The 20,555-nt window shown below is 48.7% G+C and overlaps 1 protein-coding gene across 3 annotated transcripts; it reads left to right on the forward strand.

Annotated features, from left to right (window-relative positions):
• The first annotated feature begins 608 nt into the window (after positions 1–608).
• CHRNA1 (cholinergic receptor nicotinic alpha 1 subunit) lies at positions 609–18,622 on the forward strand. Of its 3 annotated transcripts, XM_082689150.1 has the most exons (10): positions 609–735; positions 6,098–6,243; positions 6,346–6,390; positions 7,672–7,781; positions 10,214–10,409; positions 10,887–11,124; positions 14,051–14,274; positions 15,396–15,635; positions 15,960–16,123; positions 16,227–18,622. In XM_082689150.1, the coding sequence occupies exons 1-9, from the start codon at positions 693–695 to the stop codon at positions 16,089–16,091; spliced, it is 1,374 nt and encodes a 457-aa protein (XP_082545276.1). In that variant the 5' UTR covers positions 609–692; the 3' UTR covers positions 16,092–16,123; positions 16,227–18,622. The 3 variants fall into 3 exon arrangements, with proteins under 3 accessions (XP_082545276.1, XP_082545275.1, XP_082545277.1); XM_082689149.1 differs by having other exon boundaries at positions 15,960–18,622; XM_082689151.1 differs by having other exon boundaries at positions 6,098–6,240; positions 15,960–18,622.
• Positions 18,623–20,555: the final 1,933 nt, after the last annotated feature.

Consider the following 20,555-nt stretch of genomic DNA (forward strand, 5'->3'; position numbering starts at 1 on the left):
ACAAGAGACAGAGGCAGGAATGGCCGCTCCAGGGGCCAATAAAACCAGTTTTATGGAAGAAGCCATCTTTGTTAAAAACCAAACCCAAGCAAACGTGGAATTCCCCGACAGGAGAAGCAGCGCCAACTCCAGTCTTCTCAAACTCATTCCGCCCGAGAGCCCCATGTCCTCTCAGCCTAGAATAAACCAGAGCAAATGAACTGTCCTGTGTGTAGAATGTGGACCTCGTGATTCAGGGTGATCAGGGTCTTACACAAAGAGCTGACCACCTACTCAGACTCGGGGACCCTGATCCAAATCAATCCACCTAGATGAGGGTCTGGTTTATACAAAAAGGAGGGGGTTGCTCACCAGTTGAAAGAATTCATTCCCTACTCCACATTGTCTTTTTATTATTAAACCTAACTCATGGTGCATTTAAAACCCAATGCGGTTCACACGCAACTTGCCAAGGGTCTATCAGTTATGTAAAGCGAGGCACCCTGTAATACTGGGAGGCCCTTGGCGAATCCCTGGGCTCCAGGGCTCTGGGCAGCCCAGCTGTCCCTGCCACGAACAGGTGGTGTAAGACAATAGCTCCGCTGAGCCGACTCTCTTTCCAAAGCCTCCAGCAGCCAAGCTCCCAGCCAGAGACGTTTTGCAAGCAACACGGCCACCCCTCGCACACCAGTCCACACCAGCGCCCACAGCCCATGGAGCCCCGGCTGTTCATCCTGCTCCTCGGGCTCTGCTCAGGTAAGTGCCAGGGCCGAGGGGCTCTCCTGTGAGGCTGAAGCATTAGCCGTCCCCAGGGACCAGGGTCTTGCTTCCTCCTGGGAACACAGGATGGCAGGCCTTCATCAGCCTGAGGCTCTTCGGTCAGTTCTCTGGTTGGCTTGATTCGGTTTGTGGATGATTTCTGGTTTGTGTTATTCAGTGAAACTGGGAGCTGCCTGGTCAGAGGCTACAAAGTAGACATGTAGGCCCCTCCTGCCACCAGGGCCCGGCGTCCCCTCACCCGTATGATCAGACTAGCACCCCTGTGACCATCCGAGAGCAACCATAGGGACTTGGAGTGACATCTTATAATTACAATTTGGGTAACATTCCTTTTACTGCTCTGGCAGAATTCTGATGATGAAGAGGCCTGATTGACAGCTGCATGTGCAGGAGAGAGAAACCTATTAATAATTGTAACTAAGCTCTTTCCGTAAGAGATTAAATATTTGGTCTTTTTTTTTTTTTCAACTTTAGCAGTTAAAAAAAAAAAAAAAGTTCGTATGAATGCACTTCTGCCCTACTCTTTTACTCTATGTAGGTTTGGGTTGGAATTGAAACTATAAAACCTTGCACAGCCCTTGACCTGCATTCCCCTCCGGAATGTGTCAGCACACAGCAGCTGAAACGCTATCCTGAATCCCAGACTTCCGGTGGGGGGAAGTAGGGGATGTGTGCTGATGGCTTCATATAAAAGTTTACTGGTGATATCATCTCACCTGAGAAATAAGACGGCTGACAGAGTGTGATGTCTCTTCTCTAATACTGCTCTGACACACACAGACCTTCTGGGCAAAAAAGCTAAACAGCTTTATTGGTAAGGTTTTCCAAGAGTGGAGTTTGGGGAAATAGCCCAAGCTCAGATAAATTACAGCCTGTGGGATTTGGACTTGATCCAACCAAAACTGGCTTGTGGTAGTGCGGTGTATGTGTGTGTGTGTGTGTGTGTGTGTGTGTATGCGCACATGTGTGTACGTGTGTGCACTTATGCACCTGCAGACACTACACTCAATGAAAATTCTTAAGTGATGAGCTTACACATGAAAATCCTTAAATGATCTCTCAGGACACCAAAGGCCTCTGGAAAACGCATGTTTACCTATCTAAAAAGTTATGTGATGTATACTTAGACCAAACCTAGAGTTTCCTGGTATCAATTTACATAGGGGCTCACAGAAATTTAGAGCGAGATCAGGCAGTCCCACAACTTCAATTTGTTATTACAGGGAATCTGAGGCTGAAAGACGTGAACTGACCCGCCTGGGGTCACTTAGTTTACGAATGTTGGAACGTGGCCAGTTGGAGACTGTCTATGATGTGCCTCGTCAGAAAACCCAGCCTGAAATTGCCAAAGGTAGCAAGATGTACAGAGCCAGGTTGAGATAAGAATTAGCCAAAGTGACTGGTACCATTTCAGAATTCCTTTCACCCAATCCAGCAGGCTCTTCCTCCAAAAAATGCAAATTGAACCAGTATGGTACAAAAAGAACACTTTGAAACTGTGGCTGGTTCAGTTCTTTTTTCAAAAAACTTTATTTATTTATTTGACAGAGAGATCACAAGTAGGCAGAGAGGCAGGCAGAGAGAGAGGGGGAAGCAGACTCCCCGCAGAACAGAGAGCTCAATGCAGGGCTCGATCCCAAGACCCTGAGATCATGACCTGAGCCGAAGGCAGACGCTTAACCCACTGAGCCACCCCGGTGTCCCTGGTTCAGTTCTTTGTAGACAAAATTCGCATTCACATCAGGGACACTTTTTCATATGTTAGCTTACCACTTAATGATCTCTGTTCTACTTATGCAGCGTCTTTGATTTCGACCACTTTCTCTCCTCCATCTCTGGAATCCTAAGTATTTCACGGCCATTTTTCTTATGGCATATTACTTTCCAGCTTGTTCCTAGCTATTTATGTAAATGACACATGTCTGTCTCCAAGAGGACAGAAAGTGAGGATTCGTATCAGATTCACCTCTGAATATCTCAAAGCTCTTAAAGCAATGCTTTGCCCACAATAAGTGCTCAATAATATACTTGATGAATGAATTAATGTTGCCACCATCTGAATAAAGATCACCCATCTGGTCTTGCAGAAAAGAAAATTTTGACATTATTTATTTGTATGTTTATCAATTTACACCCTGTCTTGAAGGAAGTATTTACTGTGATTCATTGACTCCATGAAGAACTGGTCTGATACCCAGACCACATTGGAGCTGGGAACAGAATCACAGAAAGTCCTGTATGTTTTCTCTTACTTTACCCTGTTTTGGGGAGGAAAAAGGAAAACAACAACAACAACAAAAAAAACCCACCACCACCACCAATCAACCCAATCTAAGACATGGAGACCTCCACAGAAATTCCTCAGAAATGTACTGTGGAAGGAACAGGGTCCCTTGTTATTTGTGAGACTGAGAGAGGAAGAAGGGAATGTCCCTGGAATGCTGATGAGGCCCCTCTCCCCAGTCTTCCCATTCTCCCTAGTAGACCATAGAGTTGGCCGCATAGTTTTCCTGCTTTATAATGTGGACCATCTGCTCTATCTGATGCTTTCTAGTATGTTCTTCCTGTCAATGGGGAATAAACAGTCACTTAAAAATAAGCAGCCCAGGAAGGGCTAAAGCAATAGCTTCAAACTCAGTGGCCCAGGCACTTGGTGGCCCATGCCAGGGTCCTGCCCTACCCCCAATGTAGACCAGGAGGGGCCCAGGATGGACAGGTATGGAGGACAGAGGATTACCACATCCCAGGGGCTCGATGGGGTGACAGCAAAAACTGGGACTTTGAACAACATGCAAACCTGAAGGGTGCTGAATGTAGGTGGCCGGTGGTTTAGGCGAGATGTTATGTGTAAGTGCTGAATGGATTCTTCTGGGTTCAGAAAGTTTGGGAATCTAGAAATGAGGTAGGTGAGATCACAGGTTCCACACGCAGAGTCCAGGAAGGCCATAATGCACACGTGTAAGCTATACTGAGAGCTTCAAAAACCCGAATGGAAATGATACGTTTATCTTCAGGGAGGTGGTAAAGAGCACAGACCCCAGGGTCAGACTGCCTGCATTTCTAGCACCACTTCCAACTGGCTGGGAACCACGAACACATGTCTCAACTGTCCAAATGCCAGTTGTCTCCCTTGTAAACCAGGGTAGAGACTGATCTCACAGGATCATTATAAGGATTCAATAAGATAATACAAACACAGGGCCATCCGTGAAGCTCTACCAACAAAATATACGTTTTTGGGATGATGAACATGTTTTGAATCATTGCATAACACTGGTTATGTCAAGAGGATCTAAAGTTCTGGGTGTGAAATAGCAAGGACAAGAACAGTACCTACCCCACTCAGTTATGAGGATTCCGAGAGTTAGTACATATAAAGCACACAGGAGAGTGTCTGCCATGTAATAGTTGGATATGCTGATTTTATTAATCAATAAAAATTTTAAAAGAAATTACTTTTTAGTTCATTATTTTGTTGACAAGCTCTTTCAAACTGAAGTTTCAAGGAGACAAATAATAAAGAAAAATAATAACCTGTCTTCGAGGCAATAGGTTAACACTACTGGGGAAAAAAGGAAAGCATCTCATTCATTCCATTTTTAAAGTTGCCTTGGCCCAAGGAGAAGGTATGGTGGCTTCAGCAATAACCTGCGGAAAGGGGAGATCTGGTTACGTGCCTTAGGGCAAGTGGATCGTGTGTCTGCTTCCTCTCCTAACCCTGAACAGGCAATCCCCAATCCGCGTAAGGCTTAAGTTACAAAGGTCCTTCATAAGGCACTTGATGGAATTGGGAACACTTTTTCTCATAGGAATAATGCTAGGTGCAGCAGTGTAATTTCCAGGACAGCCCACGACACACTCATGGTATCTTGAGCTAGTGCAGGAGCAGAGTTCAAAATGGCGGGGCTGCCTCCAGGCTCTGCCCCAGCCACAGGACCTTGGACAATTCTCCCAGCCTCTCGGATCTCTCGTGAGAATGCCGTCAGCCCGCCTCATGCGAGGCTGGTGAGAACCGTGTAACACTGGACACAAAAGGGCTGTGGGGTCCAAGAGTAGTAGATACTATCGCTCAGCATCCTGAAGGAGAATGTAGTAAAGATTCCTAGGAGTCACTCACGCTCCAGATAGTAGCGTGATCAGATCCAGGTCAGAAAAGCCCATGATTTTTACTCTTTGTAACCTTACAGGGATGCATACTCAGCAGCAGTGATTTTTTTTTTTTTTTTTTAATTACAGGAAAACATACTACATAGAATTTGTCCTGGTAAAATACACATTACCAAAATTGCCGTATTTAAGTGTATGATTCAGTGGCATCAAGTGCATTCACAGTGTTATGCAACATACCTGCTATCCAGTTCCAGAACATCGGCCCGAAAGAAAGCCTATACCCATATACCCATTAACAGTTAGTCCCCCTTCTCCCATCCCCGCTGTCCCACTAGCCAGGAATCTGCTCTCTCCGCAGATATACCCATTCTGAATATTTCATGTAAATGGAATCCTATGATATGTGCACCTTTGTGTCTGATTTCTTTCACTTAGCACAATGTTTTCAGAGTTCGTCCACACTGTGGTGTAAATCAATCCTTCCTTTTTATGGGTGAATAACATTCCTCTGCACGGCTACGCCCTGGTTTGCTCGTCCGTGTATCTGTTGATGGGCACTTAAAACTAAAAGATGCTTCCATCTTTTAGCTCTTATGCATAGGGTTTCCACAAACACTGGTGTACAAGGCTCTGCGTGGACAGTTCTTTGGGGGATGTGCCTAGGTGTGGGATCGCTAGGTCATACGGTCACTCCGCATATAGCTTGTGTGCCAAACTGTCTCCCAGACCGGCCGCATGTTTCATTTCTCACCAGCAACAAATGAGGGTTCCACTACTTTACCGGTAGTCACTGCTTTCCATTCTGTAAATTTCTGCCATCCTAATGGGTAGGAACTCGCATCAATTTTTGGCATTCCTAGCATTTTGAGATCTGAGATCTGAGATTTGAGATCTCATGACCCTGGGACGAGACCCTGAAATATGGAGACAGGCTTGTGTGTGGATTTTTCCTTTTGTGTGTATGTGCGCCCAGAAAACCCGAGTCCAGCCAGCGGCTGTGCTCAGGAATGTCATCTGTTCATGATAATCTGGCACGCCCCACTGGGAAGGGACCCCACCAGCAGCTGCCACTGGAAAGGAATGTAGGGCTGTAAAAGCTGCACTGGGAGCCTCCCACCAAGGGGGCCCACGCGCCTTCCATTCACGGGTCACGCCTCAGTGATTCACGTTAGTGTTGGGGGAGGGTGGGGGGCGGGATCTGACAGCGTGTGTGTCATTGCTGTCCCAGCTGGCCTCGTCTTGGGCTCCGAACATGAGACCCGCCTGGTGGCCAAGCTCTTTGAAGATTACAACAGCGTGGTGCGGCCGGTAGAAGACCACCGCCAGGTTGTGGAGGTCACCGTGGGCCTACAGCTGATCCAGCTCATCAACGTGGTGAGGCGGCGGCACGTGGGGCTCCCCATACCCCTCACCCTGGGCCCCGTCCCTTGGCCCCCCCGCCTCCCCACTAAAGATGCAGTCTGACCTTTTTTTCAGGATGAAGTAAATCAGATTGTGACAACCAACGTGCGACTGAAACAGGTATTCAGCTGAATAAGTACACGGATGTCGCCTGTCTTCACCCTGGAATTGAACCCGGGCCTTGGAGTGGGGATCCATCTGGGTAACAGGGATGCATACCAACATGACGCAAGAAAATATTTCGGTGTCGTGGGACTGAAGATCATATTTGTCAGGGCGCGTGTGTGTGTGTGTGTGTTTTACTTTGTGCTTTGCTAGACTGCCGTAACAAAGCCACAGACAAATTTTGTTCTTTTACGGTTCTTGAGGCCGAAAGTCCAAATCCAGGTATTGGCAGAACTGGTTTCTTTTGAGGGCTGTGAGGAGGATTCGGCTTCCAGGCCTTTCTTCTTGGCATAGAGTTGGCCAACGGCATGTCCCCATGGCATTCTTCTCGAACATGTTTCTGTCTTCAAATGTTCCCTTCTTTAAGAACATAAATCTAATCCTTAGTGGATTAGAGCCTACCTCAATGAGCTTATTTTAGCCTAATTACCTCTAGAAAGACCCTATCTCCAAATAAAGTTCTATTCTGAGGTACTGGGGATTAGGACTTCCACATACGAGTTTTGGGGAGACATGGTTCAGTTCATAACATTGTGTCATCTAAATGGGCTACATGGGGCGTGTATTACTTTCACAATGTAGGAAAAAACAGAGCACTTTTAAAAGATGACGCTGGCTGCTCGAGGGCAATGTTCATGAAGGTCATTCTCCTTTCCTGGGGTGGGCGGGGCAGCACGGCTGATGTGCTGCCACCCGGTGGTGTGACTTGGGGTACCTTTGGTTTCTCTTCTGTAAAATGGCGTCAATAGTCACTCTTCCCTCACAGGATTGTTGTGAAGACTACATCCTGAACATATGTAAAATGCTCTCAACAGTGCGTGCATGGTGGGGGGGGGGGGTCAGTGCTATAGAGTGTTTGCTGTTACCATTTACTAAAGTGGAAGCTGAATTCTGAATCAAACTTTTCTTACTGGAGCACAGTTTTGGTCAATATCTGAACTATTGTGCCATCAAGACTCTTGATAACTTTATTTATTTATTTATGAAGATTTTATTTCTTGAGCTGAGAGACAGAGGGGGGGGGCAGGGAGAAGGGGCAGAGCAAGAAGGAAGTCTCCAGCAGACTCTGTGCCGGCTCAGGGCTCGATCCCACGACCCTGAGATCATGACCTGAGCTGAGATCAAGAGCCGGCTGCGTCACCGGCTGAGCCACCCAGACAGATGCCTCTTGATAACCTCAGATTTTTAAAACAATGTTTTTAGCTCCTCTTAGTAGTGAAACGTCTTCATTTCTAGCAATGGGTGGATTACAATCTGAAATGGAACCCAGACGACTATGGCGGCGTGAAAAAAATCCACATTCCCTCGGAAAAGATCTGGCGCCCAGACCTCGTGCTCTATAACAAGTAAGTGAAACAGGCTGGGGCGGGGGACATTCTGGGGGCAGGGGGAGCCCAAGGGCCCTCTCGGAAGGGCTGCCACTCTCAGTATGCCTCTCACCACTGTTCCCATTAAATAACCCCTTAAAAACCAAGAGCCAAGTTGACATGCTAGGGATGCCATATGGTGTCTCATGTTATGAATAGAAACAATTATCAGAGCCAAATTGAATCGGGGCTGTGGGGTGGGGGACATTTAATTCCTGAGCGCTCCTGAAGGCTGTGTGGCAACTATCCAAGGAACCCAAATTCATATAATCGAGTTCCTTGGAATCCCGTGTCCATCCTCCCGACAGGTCTGAACCTCCGGGGTGGCTATCCGTCACATCCCCACGGCAGCCCGAGACATCGCGTGCTGCCCATGGCCGGGAGGCCGGCGTCACCCATCCACTGGGCTCCGTGACAGACTGCACATAGTGAAATTATAATGTGATGCGAGACACTCTGGTTTAATGACAGGTTCATTATCATACGCCCTTCATTTGTCAGGGAATGCTCATTTCAAAGAGCGTCCTTCCCAGGCAGGAGCATCCGCCAGCAGCCTGGAGGGCTTACAGGCTGGCGGTCTACAGCGAGGGGCTGGGCAGGCGGGCTGCGCCTTCTCGAGCGTTGACCGGGGAGGTTGGCAAGGCCTTGTGAACGGAAATGACCCCCCCTTACGGCCGACCCTCCCGCTTTGATTTTCTACTCCAGATTTCCCAGTGACAACCTGAGATTCAAGCTCGAGCCCGATTAGCCAATTGTTTGTGTAACCCTCTCGGACAAATACGCTGATAGAGCAGAATGCCTGGGCTGTTAGGAAGGTTCTCTTTCAGTAAGAATCTAAGAGAAGCAATTAAAGTCCTGGGGTCCTCTTGATAAGCTTGTTCGGGAACACCTGCAGGGGAGAGAACCTTGTTTGACTTGCTTATGGAGACAGATCTGGGTGATCCTGTGGTCCTCTGCTCTTTGGGGCCCTTTTGGGAAGGTCCAGAACTGCAGTTTTCTGGAGAGAGCCTCACCTTCACCCCAGGAAAAATCCAGTAGGAAGAAAATCTCTTGATTTATGAAGTGAGGCACCAATATAGGCCCTGCATCCCCTGTTCAACACCTATTCTAATACCTTTGCCGGGGGCCCCACAACACGGGCTGTCTGGGGTCAAGTGGACTGCCCACTGAATAAGGCTCGTTATCTACCACTGTGGATTATTTATTTATTATTATTATTTTTTTTTTTAAAGATTTTATTTATTTATTTGACAGAGAGATTACAAGTAGGCAGAGAGGCAGGCAGAGAGAGAGAGGAGGAAGCAGGCTTCCTGCTGAGCAGAGAGCCCGATGCGGGACTCGATCCCAGGACCCTGAGATCATGACCTGAGCCAAGGCAGCAGCTTAACCCACTGAGCCACCCAGGCGCCCTATTTATTATTTTTTTTAAAAAAGATTTTACTTGTGTATTTGAGAGAGAGAGAGAGAGACAGCACAAGCGGAGGGGCAGAGGGAGAAGGGCAGGGAGGGTTAGAGGGATGAGACGAAGGGCTCTATCCCAGGACCCTGGGATTAGGACCTGAGCTGAAGGCAGACGCTTAACCAGCGGAGCCACCCAGGCTCTCCTCTACCATGGTGGATTTTTTTAGATGAGAAATCAGTGCCAACATTTGAAAATTGAACATTATCACATTAAACTTTGGAGTTCTAGTCTCTCTAGAAAAATCCCTTATTCAAAAGCATGGAAACTTTGGATTAAAAAATTCTAGATCTCCAGGTCCCAAGGAAGAATCCCAGTATCTGTGAGCATCATGCCTTCCCTCACAAGCCACACAGCCCAGTGGCACCTTCCTCAGAGGAGAGAAGGCTCTCCCCTCACCCCTCACCCCTTCCTCACCTGCCTGGGCCTGGAGGCATCTGAGTTTGCGACTCTCCCCTACTGAGTCCTAGATACTTGTGCAAAAGAAAACAGAGCCCTTCTTTAACCTGTTTACCACAATAATGAGCCACTGGACATGTTTTTGTTTAAAATTCCTTTTTTTTTTTTTCCCCTCCAGTTAACTTCCAAAGAACACTGGGGAAGGGTTAGATGGAGATTAACATTACAAATGCTACTGAGGACTGGGAAGAAAACATCTGGTATATAGTGTCACCTGTTATTTCTTTAAAGCTCTAGATTCCTAGGTTCTTCCCCAGATATTCTGATTCAGTGCTTAGATGGTGCTCAGAAATCTGTATTTTAAACAAGCACCCCAGCGATTACCAGATAAATTTGGGAAACGTTGCCATGAATAAAGAGTGACACTGCCCGAATGAAAGCATCTATAATTAGCACCTGAATAATTAACAGCTGTCTCCCGCTAACATCCCCGAGCACAAACGAAGGCTCATCCCTCACTTGGAGTCACGCTCCTCTTTGATTCCGCTTGCAGTGCAGATGGCGACTTTGCCATTGTCAAGTTCACCAAAGTGCTCCTGGACTACACTGGCCACATCACATGGACACCCCCGGCCATCTTCAAAAGCTACTGTGAGATCATCGTCACCCACTTTCCCTTTGATGAACAGAACTGCAGCATGAAGCTGGGCACCTGGACCTATGACGGCTCGGTGGTGGCCATCAACCCGGTAGGCGCCGCCCTCGAGGGACGGGCGGGGCTGGACGCAGGAGGAGCACCGTCCAGGTGTCCAGCTCTGGCCCTCCAGAGTCCCAGACTCTCAGCACCAGTTAGACCTTTGGGGGCCATCGAATTCACCAGTTCTCAATTGAGAACACATGAGAACCATCTGGTTCTTACAATAAATTAACTTGGTCCCAGGAATGTTGGCTTAATCAGTCTGGGGTGGGACTACAGCACCCATATGTTGTCAACTTTCCAAGTGACTTGAAGGTGTGGTCAACACGGAGAACCCCAGTGATTCAACCCCGCTCCCCCCTTACTTTATAGGAGAGGATCTAAGACCCCACATTGGAAGTGACCTTCTGGGTTCCATTCCAGTCCCAACAGCCCTGGAATCTGTTGTTTTATTACAGCCGAGTGTGAAACCCACCTCTCCTCCACGGGGACACAGCTGGGGTTTCACAGTTTCATTTTATCTTCTCAGGAAAGTGACCAACCAGACCTAAGCAACTTCATGGAAAGTGGAGAGTGGGTGATCAAGGAGTCCCGGGGCTGGAAGCACTGGGTGTTCTACGCCTGCTGCCCCTCCACCCCCTACCTGGACATCACCTACCACTTTGTCATGCAGCGTCTGCCCCTCTACTTCATCGTCAACGTCATCATTCCCTGCCTGCTCTTCTCCTTCTTAACTGGCCTGGTGTTCTACCTGCCCACAGACTCAGGTGGGTGCCAGGGCTATGGCTGCAGCTGCTGCCGCGGGCAGATCTCATGCTGCTATGTGGGGGGAAGCCAGGAATAATCATGGGCCAGTAAACAAATACAGGCAGACACGCCCAAAGCATCATCCCTGGGAGGACGCATTTACGGTCCCCCTGTTCAGTGGTGAGTGTCTGTGGCTAGAGCTCTCGGCTGGCACAGACCACAGGGCAGGCAGAGTTGAACATGACCTCAGAGGCGCACGTGCACAGCTCAGTCTGGTTAATGTGAATGACCACCAGTGCCTCCTTGCCGAAAAATCTAGTGTGTGCCCAGGAATGTGCTGGGTAAGGCCTGGGTCACAGACACCCTCATGTCACGTCCCCTATGAAGCCGCAGACTATATGCTGATTAATCCAAGTCCTGCGTCTTTTCCTCACTGCTTGCCACTTGGAAATAGCTTTGGCATTCCTGTTTTCCAGATGGCAGCATCTCTATACACAAGACCATGCTTCCCAAGTAGCAGTTCTTTCTCACATATCAGCCTGGACAGCTTCCTTACCTCCTACTGGGTAATCACACCTGTGACATAATTTCACCAAATACCAACCATCCGCAGAAAAGGGGAAGTGCCTGCTTGAAGTCACTGCTCCTAAACGATTTAGGACAAGCAAGTAGGGGAAAAGGTGGTACAATAAAATTGTATCAAAATGATAAAAGAACACACACACACACACACACACACACACACACACACACGTCTAAGTTCAACTTTCCAACAAGGAAAAAAAGGATTCATATGCACTTGCTCATTCCACATACTGAACAACTGTCACTCATCAAGGCCACAGTAGAGAATAAGGAAGAATGTGGCCCACAAGGGGCACCCGGTTGGCTCAGTCAGGAAAGCATGCAACTCCTGATCTCGGGGTTGTAAGTTCAAGCCCAACACTGAGTGTTGTGATTACTTTAAAAAAAAAAAATTAAATGAAATCTTAAAAAAAAAAAAAATAGATTTGCCCCACAGGGTGCACGTTGTACTTAGGATTGTGGGTGTGTTTTTTTTTTTTATTTATTTGACAGACGGAGATCACAGGTAGGCAGAGAGGCAGGCAGAGAGAGAGGAGGAAGCAGGCTCCCTGCCGAGCAGAGAGCCCGATTTGGGGCTCCATCCCAGGACCCTGGGATCATGACCCGAGCCGAAGGCAGAGGCTTCAACGCACTGAGCCGTCCAGGCGCCCCTATGACTGTGTTTTTAAACAAATGATTACAAATACAAATTTTTTTCAACTTTCTAATCAAATGAAGCTTCTTAAAGTGAAGAGAGAAAATGCCAGTCAGGGCATTATGGAAGTGAATCAGAGTTTCTGTAAGTGTGAAATGGTTTGTGCTTGAAGAGCATTTAGAACAGTAAGAATGCTTAATAAATGTTAGCTCTTATTATCACTCGAGAAACTTGATGTAACTTGATCAGTAGCTCGTATTTATAACTCTGTCCTCTTTTCCACTTTTATTTTTTTAAAAGGTTTTATTACTTTATTTGGCAGAGAGACACAGTGAGAGAGGGAACACAAGCAGAGGGAGTGGGAGAGGGAGAAGCAAGCTCCCTGATGAGCAGGGAGCCTGATGCGGGGCTCCATCCGAGGACCCTGGGATCATGACCTGAGCCAAAGGCCGATGCTTAACGACTGAGCCACCCAGGTGCCCCAAGTATTCTTTTTCACTTTTGAAGACTCTCCTCCCCACTAGGTAGACTTCTCCTAACTAGGTAGAATTGGTCGTTGCTTCTGTACTTCCACTCTGTATCCCATAGATACTCGCAGCATCGGGAAGCATCAGGTATGGGAGGAGAATAGAGCAACATAAGGGTTTCCCAAAACAAACAGCAAGACCAGCTCAAAGAAAGTCCCTTCCAAAGGCTGTCTAACTGCTTCTCAGGTGGTCCGTCCCCACAAAAATATCCCAGTGCCATTCAGCCCCTCTCTCGCTTGCCATATCAAGACTTAACAGGGAATTATTCATCCTGAAATTATAGGGCTTGGTGAAAAGAGGTTGGGGCAAGGAAATCACTGGCCCCTTAATGTGAAAGACGGAAAAAGAAAAAAACAAAATTATTCTCTTAGATGAATGTGAAAAAGTAGTTCCTTGGTTTTGAACTTCTCTTGGCTTTGGTCCTGCAGCTTCCTCCCATAGCAAGGAAAATACACGTGTACTTCTGGGGTTGCCCATCCGTCTGCTGGGTAACAAGCAGGTCAGGTTCTGTTTGGGAAGGCTTATGACATTCTGCTACAGACAGAAAACTGCCACCCGGAGTCTAGCTTGTCACACAGCTAGGTGTACTTGGTTCCCTGAATTCCAGCAAGCCACAGAATTCTGGGATGTGAGGTCAAGCACCCACTGGTTGCCTCAGCGGCCTGTCATGGAAATGCCTGCCACCTGCCACTGTCAGCAGAGCTAAGGTGCATAAGGTCTCATAAGACCAAATTCTGCCCAAGAAATTGCCCTGGCAACATGAGCGTCCCATTGCTTTCAGCCTTGGGTTTTGTGGTATATGAGCTGGCCAGGGCTGCCGTAACAGAGTTCCCCGGACTGGGTGGCTTAAACAAGAACTTATTTCCGCGTAGTTCTGGAGGTCAAGGTGTCAGTAGGTTTGGCTTCCTCTGAGGCCTCTCCTTGGCTGGCAGGTGGCCGTCTTCTCCCCCGTCTTCACCGGGTCTCTCCTCTCTGTTTGTGTCTCTGTCCTAATCTCCTCTTCCCATCAGGACACCAGTCATCCGGGATGAGGGCCCTCCCTAATCAACTAATTTTGACTTAATTACCTCTCTCAAGGCCTCATCTCCAAACACAGTCACGGAGGTGCTGAGGCTTAGGGCTTCCATGTGTAAAATGGAAGGATACGGCAACTCAGCCCCTAACACATGAGCGGTCGGATTTCTTCTTCCTCTTGTCCAGGAGAGAAGATGACTCTGAGCATCTCGGTCCTGCTGTCCTTAACCGTGTTCCTCCTGGTCATCGTGGAGCTGATCCCCTCCACCTCCAGTGCTGTGCCTTTGATTGGGAAATACATGCTGTTCACCATGGTGTTTGTCATCGCGTCCATCATCATCACCGTCATTGTCATCAACACACACCACCGCTCCCCCAGCACCCACGTCATGCCCGACTGGGTACGCAAGGTGAGTGAGCGAGGCCCTGCCATCTCTTGCCCACGAGAATGTCTCTCCTTCCAGGGGGCCAGTGGAATTCTGGCTCACATTTGTGGGTACTTAGGAACTGAAAGTCCTTTCTGGGGATTTTGAGGGGATTTCTGGAAGGAACTTTCTTTAGCCTCTTTCTAGGAATAACTAACTCACGTAGCCTCCCCAGACACAGAAGAAAAACAGAATTACTAAAGCCCACTCCAAATTCAAATAATCTCTGTGATTAGAGAATGTGAATAAATCACTGTCTTTTTATTCAGAGGTTGTGAAATTCTTGAGATTTCTGTTTGTATGTCTTCCAATCTCTGAACAGACTGCTTATTTTTTGCTGGGAAAAAATCATCTGCTGAGAGTAGAATAAGGACTAGAGATGGAGGGGTGCTTGACAAGAAATTGTCAAAATGTGAGTTTCACCGAGGAACATGGTCTCAAATATTTACATTATTGAAATTTAAAATGTGTTAACATTTCCAGTATGTCAGTTTTTAAATAAAACTTCACAGAGACACTAGTGTCCAGGGTCTCTTCTGTAGCATGCAAAAGATTTGTCATGAATTGACAGAGACACTACTGCTTGCAATGTATTCTTTTGGGAAGACAGTCAGTCCCTGTATCTGTAAAGACTCACATGACTCCTGGCAACCCCTATGTTGCATTTCTTCAGGAACAAGAAATGGAAGAAAACAGAGGAGCTGTTTTGGAGACTTATATGTTCTCTTAGCCAGAAAGACCTTTTCTTTAACCATATTATCCTGCTAACACATGGCTTTGAAAGAAGCCAGTACCTAGCGCTGGGCTGGAAGCGTAAGCATCATTGGCTTGTCATGGAGTCCAATAGCTGCACACAGGCTCCCTCCAGTGGCGAACTGCTCACATTACAGAGTCATGTCTCTTACCTTAGTAATTTGACAGGCCACAAGATATGCCTGAAGAAATCTTTGAGCAAATCTAGTAGAGTCCTTTTGCTTTAAGGACAAAGAGGCTATGGCCCAGAGAAGCCGAATGACCTGTGCCTAGACTCACGTTGCTAATTCAAAGTCAGAGTTTGCTACTTGCCCTGCTCACAATAATTCTCATGCGTGGATTTCTTATGTTAGGTTTTTATCGACACTATCCCAAATATCATGTTCTTCTCCACAATGAAAAGACCCTCTAGAGAAAAACAAGACAAAAAGATTTTTACAGAAGACATTGATATTTCTGACATTTCTGGGAAGCCAGTGCCTCCACCTATGGGTTTCCACTCTCCGCTGATCAAACACCCAGAGGTAAAAAGTGCCATCGAAGGAGTCAAATACATCGCAGAGACCATGAAGTCAGACCAGGAGTCCAATAACGTAAGTTCTGTGTCTTGTCCCACACGTCCAGGCTTAAAAGATCAAATACTTGAGCACGGATGAATGGGTTTGTCTTGATGGGTAGGCCGGCACTCACGAAGCAGCTGCTGACCCACGATGGGCCTTGGTGACCGCCCCTAAGCCAGCTTCCTGAGCCATCCCACTGGGAATAACCTATCAGAAGGATAAAGATCACCATGCCAGCCAAGGGGTGTCGAGGGCTTTGAAATCTACAGATGGAGAGGGCTGTAGACCACGCATAGCGTGAACACTGGGATTCTAATGACCACCTAAAGAAAACGTTAACACTTTTCTCTCTCCCAGGCGGCCGAGGAATGGAAGTATGTTGCAATGGTAATGGACCACATTCTCCTCGGAGTCTTCATGCTCGTCTGTATCATTGGAACCCTGGCTGTGTTTGCAGGTCGGCTCATTGAATTAAATCAGCAAGGATGAGCTGAGCTGAGCACCAGGCAGAGCAGAGAATGGTGGGGAAGAGAGAAATATCTTTCTACTTTGATTTGAGCTCATTTATCAGACCTCTAACTTTCTGTATTTATGATTAATGCTAACGATCTATATTTATGTAAGGTGACGGCCTCCAGGACCTTCACAGCGCTTCTCCTGCGGTCCTGCTCTATCTTGCCTGGAGAGTGAACCCTTTTCAGTAAAAGAAGTGGGATCACTAACAAAGTGTATTCATTTCCAAAGGCATCTTGAAGAGTGTGGTCCAGAATAACAGGTTTTCTAGTGCTTTGTTTCTTAAATTTTTTAAGCAAAGAATGTACCCTTTGCTTAAAAGTCAGTTTTGTACATACAAGTAGGCCTATCTGCCAGTCCCCAAAAGATAAAGCACTTGAGAAAAAAGGAAACTGTAGAAAGGCAACAGCTAAGTTCTAGAATAGCCACCAAAATGCAAACTGCATCAGAGCAGGTTTCTAGAGCTGGGAGGGAAGGGAGGGGCTTCCCAGGCTAACACAGCCCCCAAGTATGCTGCTCAAGGCTTGAGGAAGGAATACAGTCAGCTAATTTCCTGAGCTATACCAAGCTTGAGGGCCAGGCACTGTGGGAATCATCTCACGGATGTGGTTTTATTCCTGACTTTCATAATGTCCCTATTTTACAAATGAGAAAGCTGAACTTGTGAAGCTTAAGTTCACTGCCGGAGCTAGCAAGGAGAACTGAGCCAGTTCTGAAGCCAGACCTAATGTGGATTCAGAGTAGCTCAGGGCTGGGTCAGCTCATCGGCTCACTCGCTCCGCTGGCCTCTCCCCACCTGACCTAGGCCATCCTGTAACTCCGCTCAGGGTTTTGAGAGCTTCAGTCTTAGGGTCATCTACCTTTCTGCCCTTCCAATTAAACCCCCGGCCCTTTTCCCCAGTCCTCATCCAGTGCTGGTTGGGGTTTTGTTCTATCGATGAAATCAGAAATGTATGCCCATATCACCACCATTTCTAAAATTCCAGACAAGTGAACAGGAGAGAAAATGATTTTTCTTCGTAGCCACTTGCCAGCCACAAGGTAATACACTCCAGAAGCAGGAGCCCTGGGTATGGGTGACCTCTCTGAACCCACGTGGTTTCAAGCTACTTCTCCATGGAATTCTCAAGCACCCACTCATGGCAGGACAGTGCCTTCATGTGAGAGTAATCTCAAGGGAAAATAGTCTGGTGGTTCCTCAAGAAACTAATTATTGGATCATAGGATCCAATAATTCTACTCCTAGGGAAACACCCAAAAGTGAAAACAGAGATGTGAACAGACACGTGTATGCCAATGTCCACAGCAGCATGAATCACAGTCCCGAAAGGTGGAAACAGTTCAAGTGTCCATCAGCAGAAAAAGCAGGATATACATACAGGGGAATATTATTCAGCCTTAAAGAGGAATGAAATTCTCATGTATGTTACAATACGGATCAACCTCGGAAACATGCTTGATGAAATAAGCCAGACACAAAAGGACAAATCTTATGATTCCACTTAAATGAGGTACCTAGAAGAGGCACATTTATAGAGAGAGAAAGTAGAATAGAGATTGCCAGGGCTGATGGGGAGGGGTGAGTTATTGCTCAGCGGGAAGAATTTCAGATTGGGAGGATGGGAAAGTTCTGGAATGAACAGTGGTGATGGTCGTACAACATTGTGGAATGTACTTAATGCCACTGGATTGTACACTTAAAAATGGCCGCGGTCGTAAATTTTGTGCATATTTTACCACAATTAAAATAAAGAATGAAAACAATGGTCCAACTGTAACTGTCATGTTATATATATTTTTACCACAATTCGATGAACAACAAAAAAAATCTGCTGCTTGTCTAATCTGCCTCATCTCCCAGGACTGACTATTGATTCAGAGAAGGAACTGAAAAGTCACTTCCATTCTTCCCATTTTAAGGATGAGGAAAGGCGGCTTAGAGAAATGACCTCCCTCAGGTCACAGAACAGTATGGTGACACAGCAGATCTCCTCACTCCGCCCCTGTGCTGTGTTCATCCCATCAAACAGCCCCACCGTCACCCCCCCTCCCGCAAAGCAAGGCCCTGGGGCACCTTCCCTCCCTGCCAGCAGAGCCAGCCAGAGTGGACAGCGCAGGGCTATCGGGGAGCTCCAGCAGCTCCTAACATCTGTCCCAGCAGTCTGTCAACCACATCAAAGGCTTTCATCTTTGGAACCTCTTCTGTAGCTCGGCCCCATCTCCGGAAGGTCGCCGACGTGATGGGAGGGCAGGCAGCGGGTGCTGGGATCTGTGTCCCCAGGAGGTGTCTGCCGAAGGCCGGGCCTGCCTGGGCCGGCATAGCTCTGTGGAGGAGTGGTGTCTGCCTAGCGGGAGGACTTCCTGGGAAGGAGGGGGCATCCTGCAAGTGCGACACTGGCAGGTTTGTGGTGATGGGGCTGCGTTCACAGATGGAAACTGGAAGCAGAAATGACTCAGAGCTCAGCCCTCTAAGTCTTGTTTTCCTGCCCTTCGTTGCCGGAACTGGGAGTTTTGTGTTTGTTTGTTTGTTTTTAATCAGAAATGATGTTAACATTTAAACCAAGGAGTTGGGATCCGCAGGGAGAGATTCTGAGCCCAAGTGTTGGTTGGCCCCAGCCACTGGGGGCCACAGGGCTGTTGTATTCCTCCTGGGTGGGGGGTAGGGAGCCACGCAGAGGGGCTCAGGCAGTGGCCCCCTTGCCCACTGCCCAGAGGATTCCACCCCACCCTAAGAGCGGGGGGGCCGGCTTCAAGCCTGAGGTCCCTGCTCCTGGGTTTCAAACCACCATGTTCAAGGTCATCTCTCCCACAGCTGCCGCTTGAGTTCTAGCTGCATGCTCGTTCTTGAGCCGCCCACAGGCACTGGAGGTTCTCCCCCTCCACGCCCTCCCTCTGCCTCTGCCCAAATCCCTCAAGCCCCCACCCCTCAACCATGTTCTTGCCCAGTGGGAAGTCTCTGCTGCCTGGGTTTTCCAAGTAAGCCTCCATGCTGCTGGCTAAGGGCTTTCCCCAATACCACCTTTGTTCCAATCACTGGTGCCCAAGGTTATGTTCCTACAGCCTGAGTTCAACTCTTTCCCCCCACACTGCCCCATGCTGCAACCCGCCGCAGCCAGTGTTTACCAGTGTCCCCAGCCACGGTCTCTTCAGCACAGCCGGGCCTGGGTCCAGCTGCCAGGGACTTCATTTCTTCCCCCTCCCCCTGCCTGGGTCTGTCCTGACGGCAGCCCCAGCTGAGAGTCAATGCTCTCCCTCACAGCTCTTCTCCCCTTTCCTGCCTGCTGATTCCCCCTCACCCCCCACAGCTGGGCAGCTCTGTCTTTCCCTGACTCCTACCCTCATCCTCACTGTCGCTGTCACCACTGCGGCTGCTGGAGCCAGGCCATCGTCCTCATCCTTGGGCTCGGGGGCTCCGTGTGGGCAGAGGAAGCAGGCAGGGATGGGTGGAGCCAGAGCCCGCTGCTGCCTGGTGGGGGGCAGCCACAGACAGGGGGCAGCAGGCCTGAGCCTGTCCCGCGGAGAATCCCCAACAAGTCGGCTGTGTGGGCCTCCACTGCCACGTGCAGGCTGCTCGTGGGCTCTGGTGGGTTGAGGTCAGCTTGGGCCTCGTGAAATACAGCCAGACCTTGTCTGCCCCTTCAAGGACGGCAGCCATGTGGAGTGGGCCGTGGTCCTTGTCATTTTCAATCCGCAACTATAGTTTCCGGTCCTCCTCACTTTAACTTCTCCGAGCGGGTTCTGGGGCCGCTGTTGGGGATATGTTTGGGCCCTGAGCTAGGTAGGGAGCAGGGGCTCCTTGGGGCAGCCAGTGGGGACTGGAGCCCTGCCTGCAGCAGCGACCCAGTGGGTGCCACACATGTGTGCAGTGGACGCCTACGCAGGCGGGGCGTCTGGCCCAGCTCGTTCTGCAGGCCTGGGTACACGGTGCCAGATGCAAAGCTGAGCAGCAGATCCAGAAAGGGACTGTAGTGATGAGTGACCTCAGAGTGTGGTGCTGGGCCCCATCTGCGGGGCTGTAGCCAAAGATGAGGGGTGCCCGCAACAGCCCAGGCCCACCTCTACCTGGGGCTAGTCCTCCCAGGAGCATCGAGTCTGGACCCTGTGAGCCCAGGACACTGACACGCCATTCATGTGTATCCAAAGCCTTCCCAAGCCGGTGCCCTGGCCGTGACCCCCCCACAACCGCAACCCCTAAGTCGCTTTTTTCATTGGTGGCGTCCAGGGAGAAGGGCCTAGAGAAGTGGGGAGAGCCCTGTCTCAGTGTCCCAAGGCTGCGTAACCAAGTGTCACAAACTGGGAGGCTTAAAACAACAGAAATTCCTTCTCTCCCAGCTCTGGAGGCCCGCTGTGGACTGAACTGCATCCCCCAGATTTGTACACCGAAGCCCTGACCGCCCCCAGGTGATGGTGTTTAAAGATGGGGCTGTGGGGAAGTTAGGC

The sequence above is a fragment of the Mustela nivalis genome, assembly GCF_964662115.1.
Source record: "Mustela nivalis genome assembly, chromosome: 11".
Taxonomy (NCBI): Eukaryota; Metazoa; Chordata; class Mammalia; order Carnivora; family Mustelidae; genus Mustela; species Mustela nivalis.

Coding starts and splice junctions, on each gene's coding strand:
- CHRNA1 (XM_082689149.1), top strand. CDS start 693: ATGGAGCCCCGGCTGTTCATCCTGCTCCTCGGGCTCTGCTCAG. Junction 736..6,097: donor GCTCCTCGGGCTCTGCTCAG/GTAAGTGCCAGG, acceptor TTGCTGTCCCAG/CTGGCCTCGTCTTGGGCTCC. Junction 14,275..15,395: donor TGCCCGACTGGGTACGCAAG/GTGAGTGAGCGA, acceptor TTCTTATGTTAG/GTTTTTATCGACACTATCCC.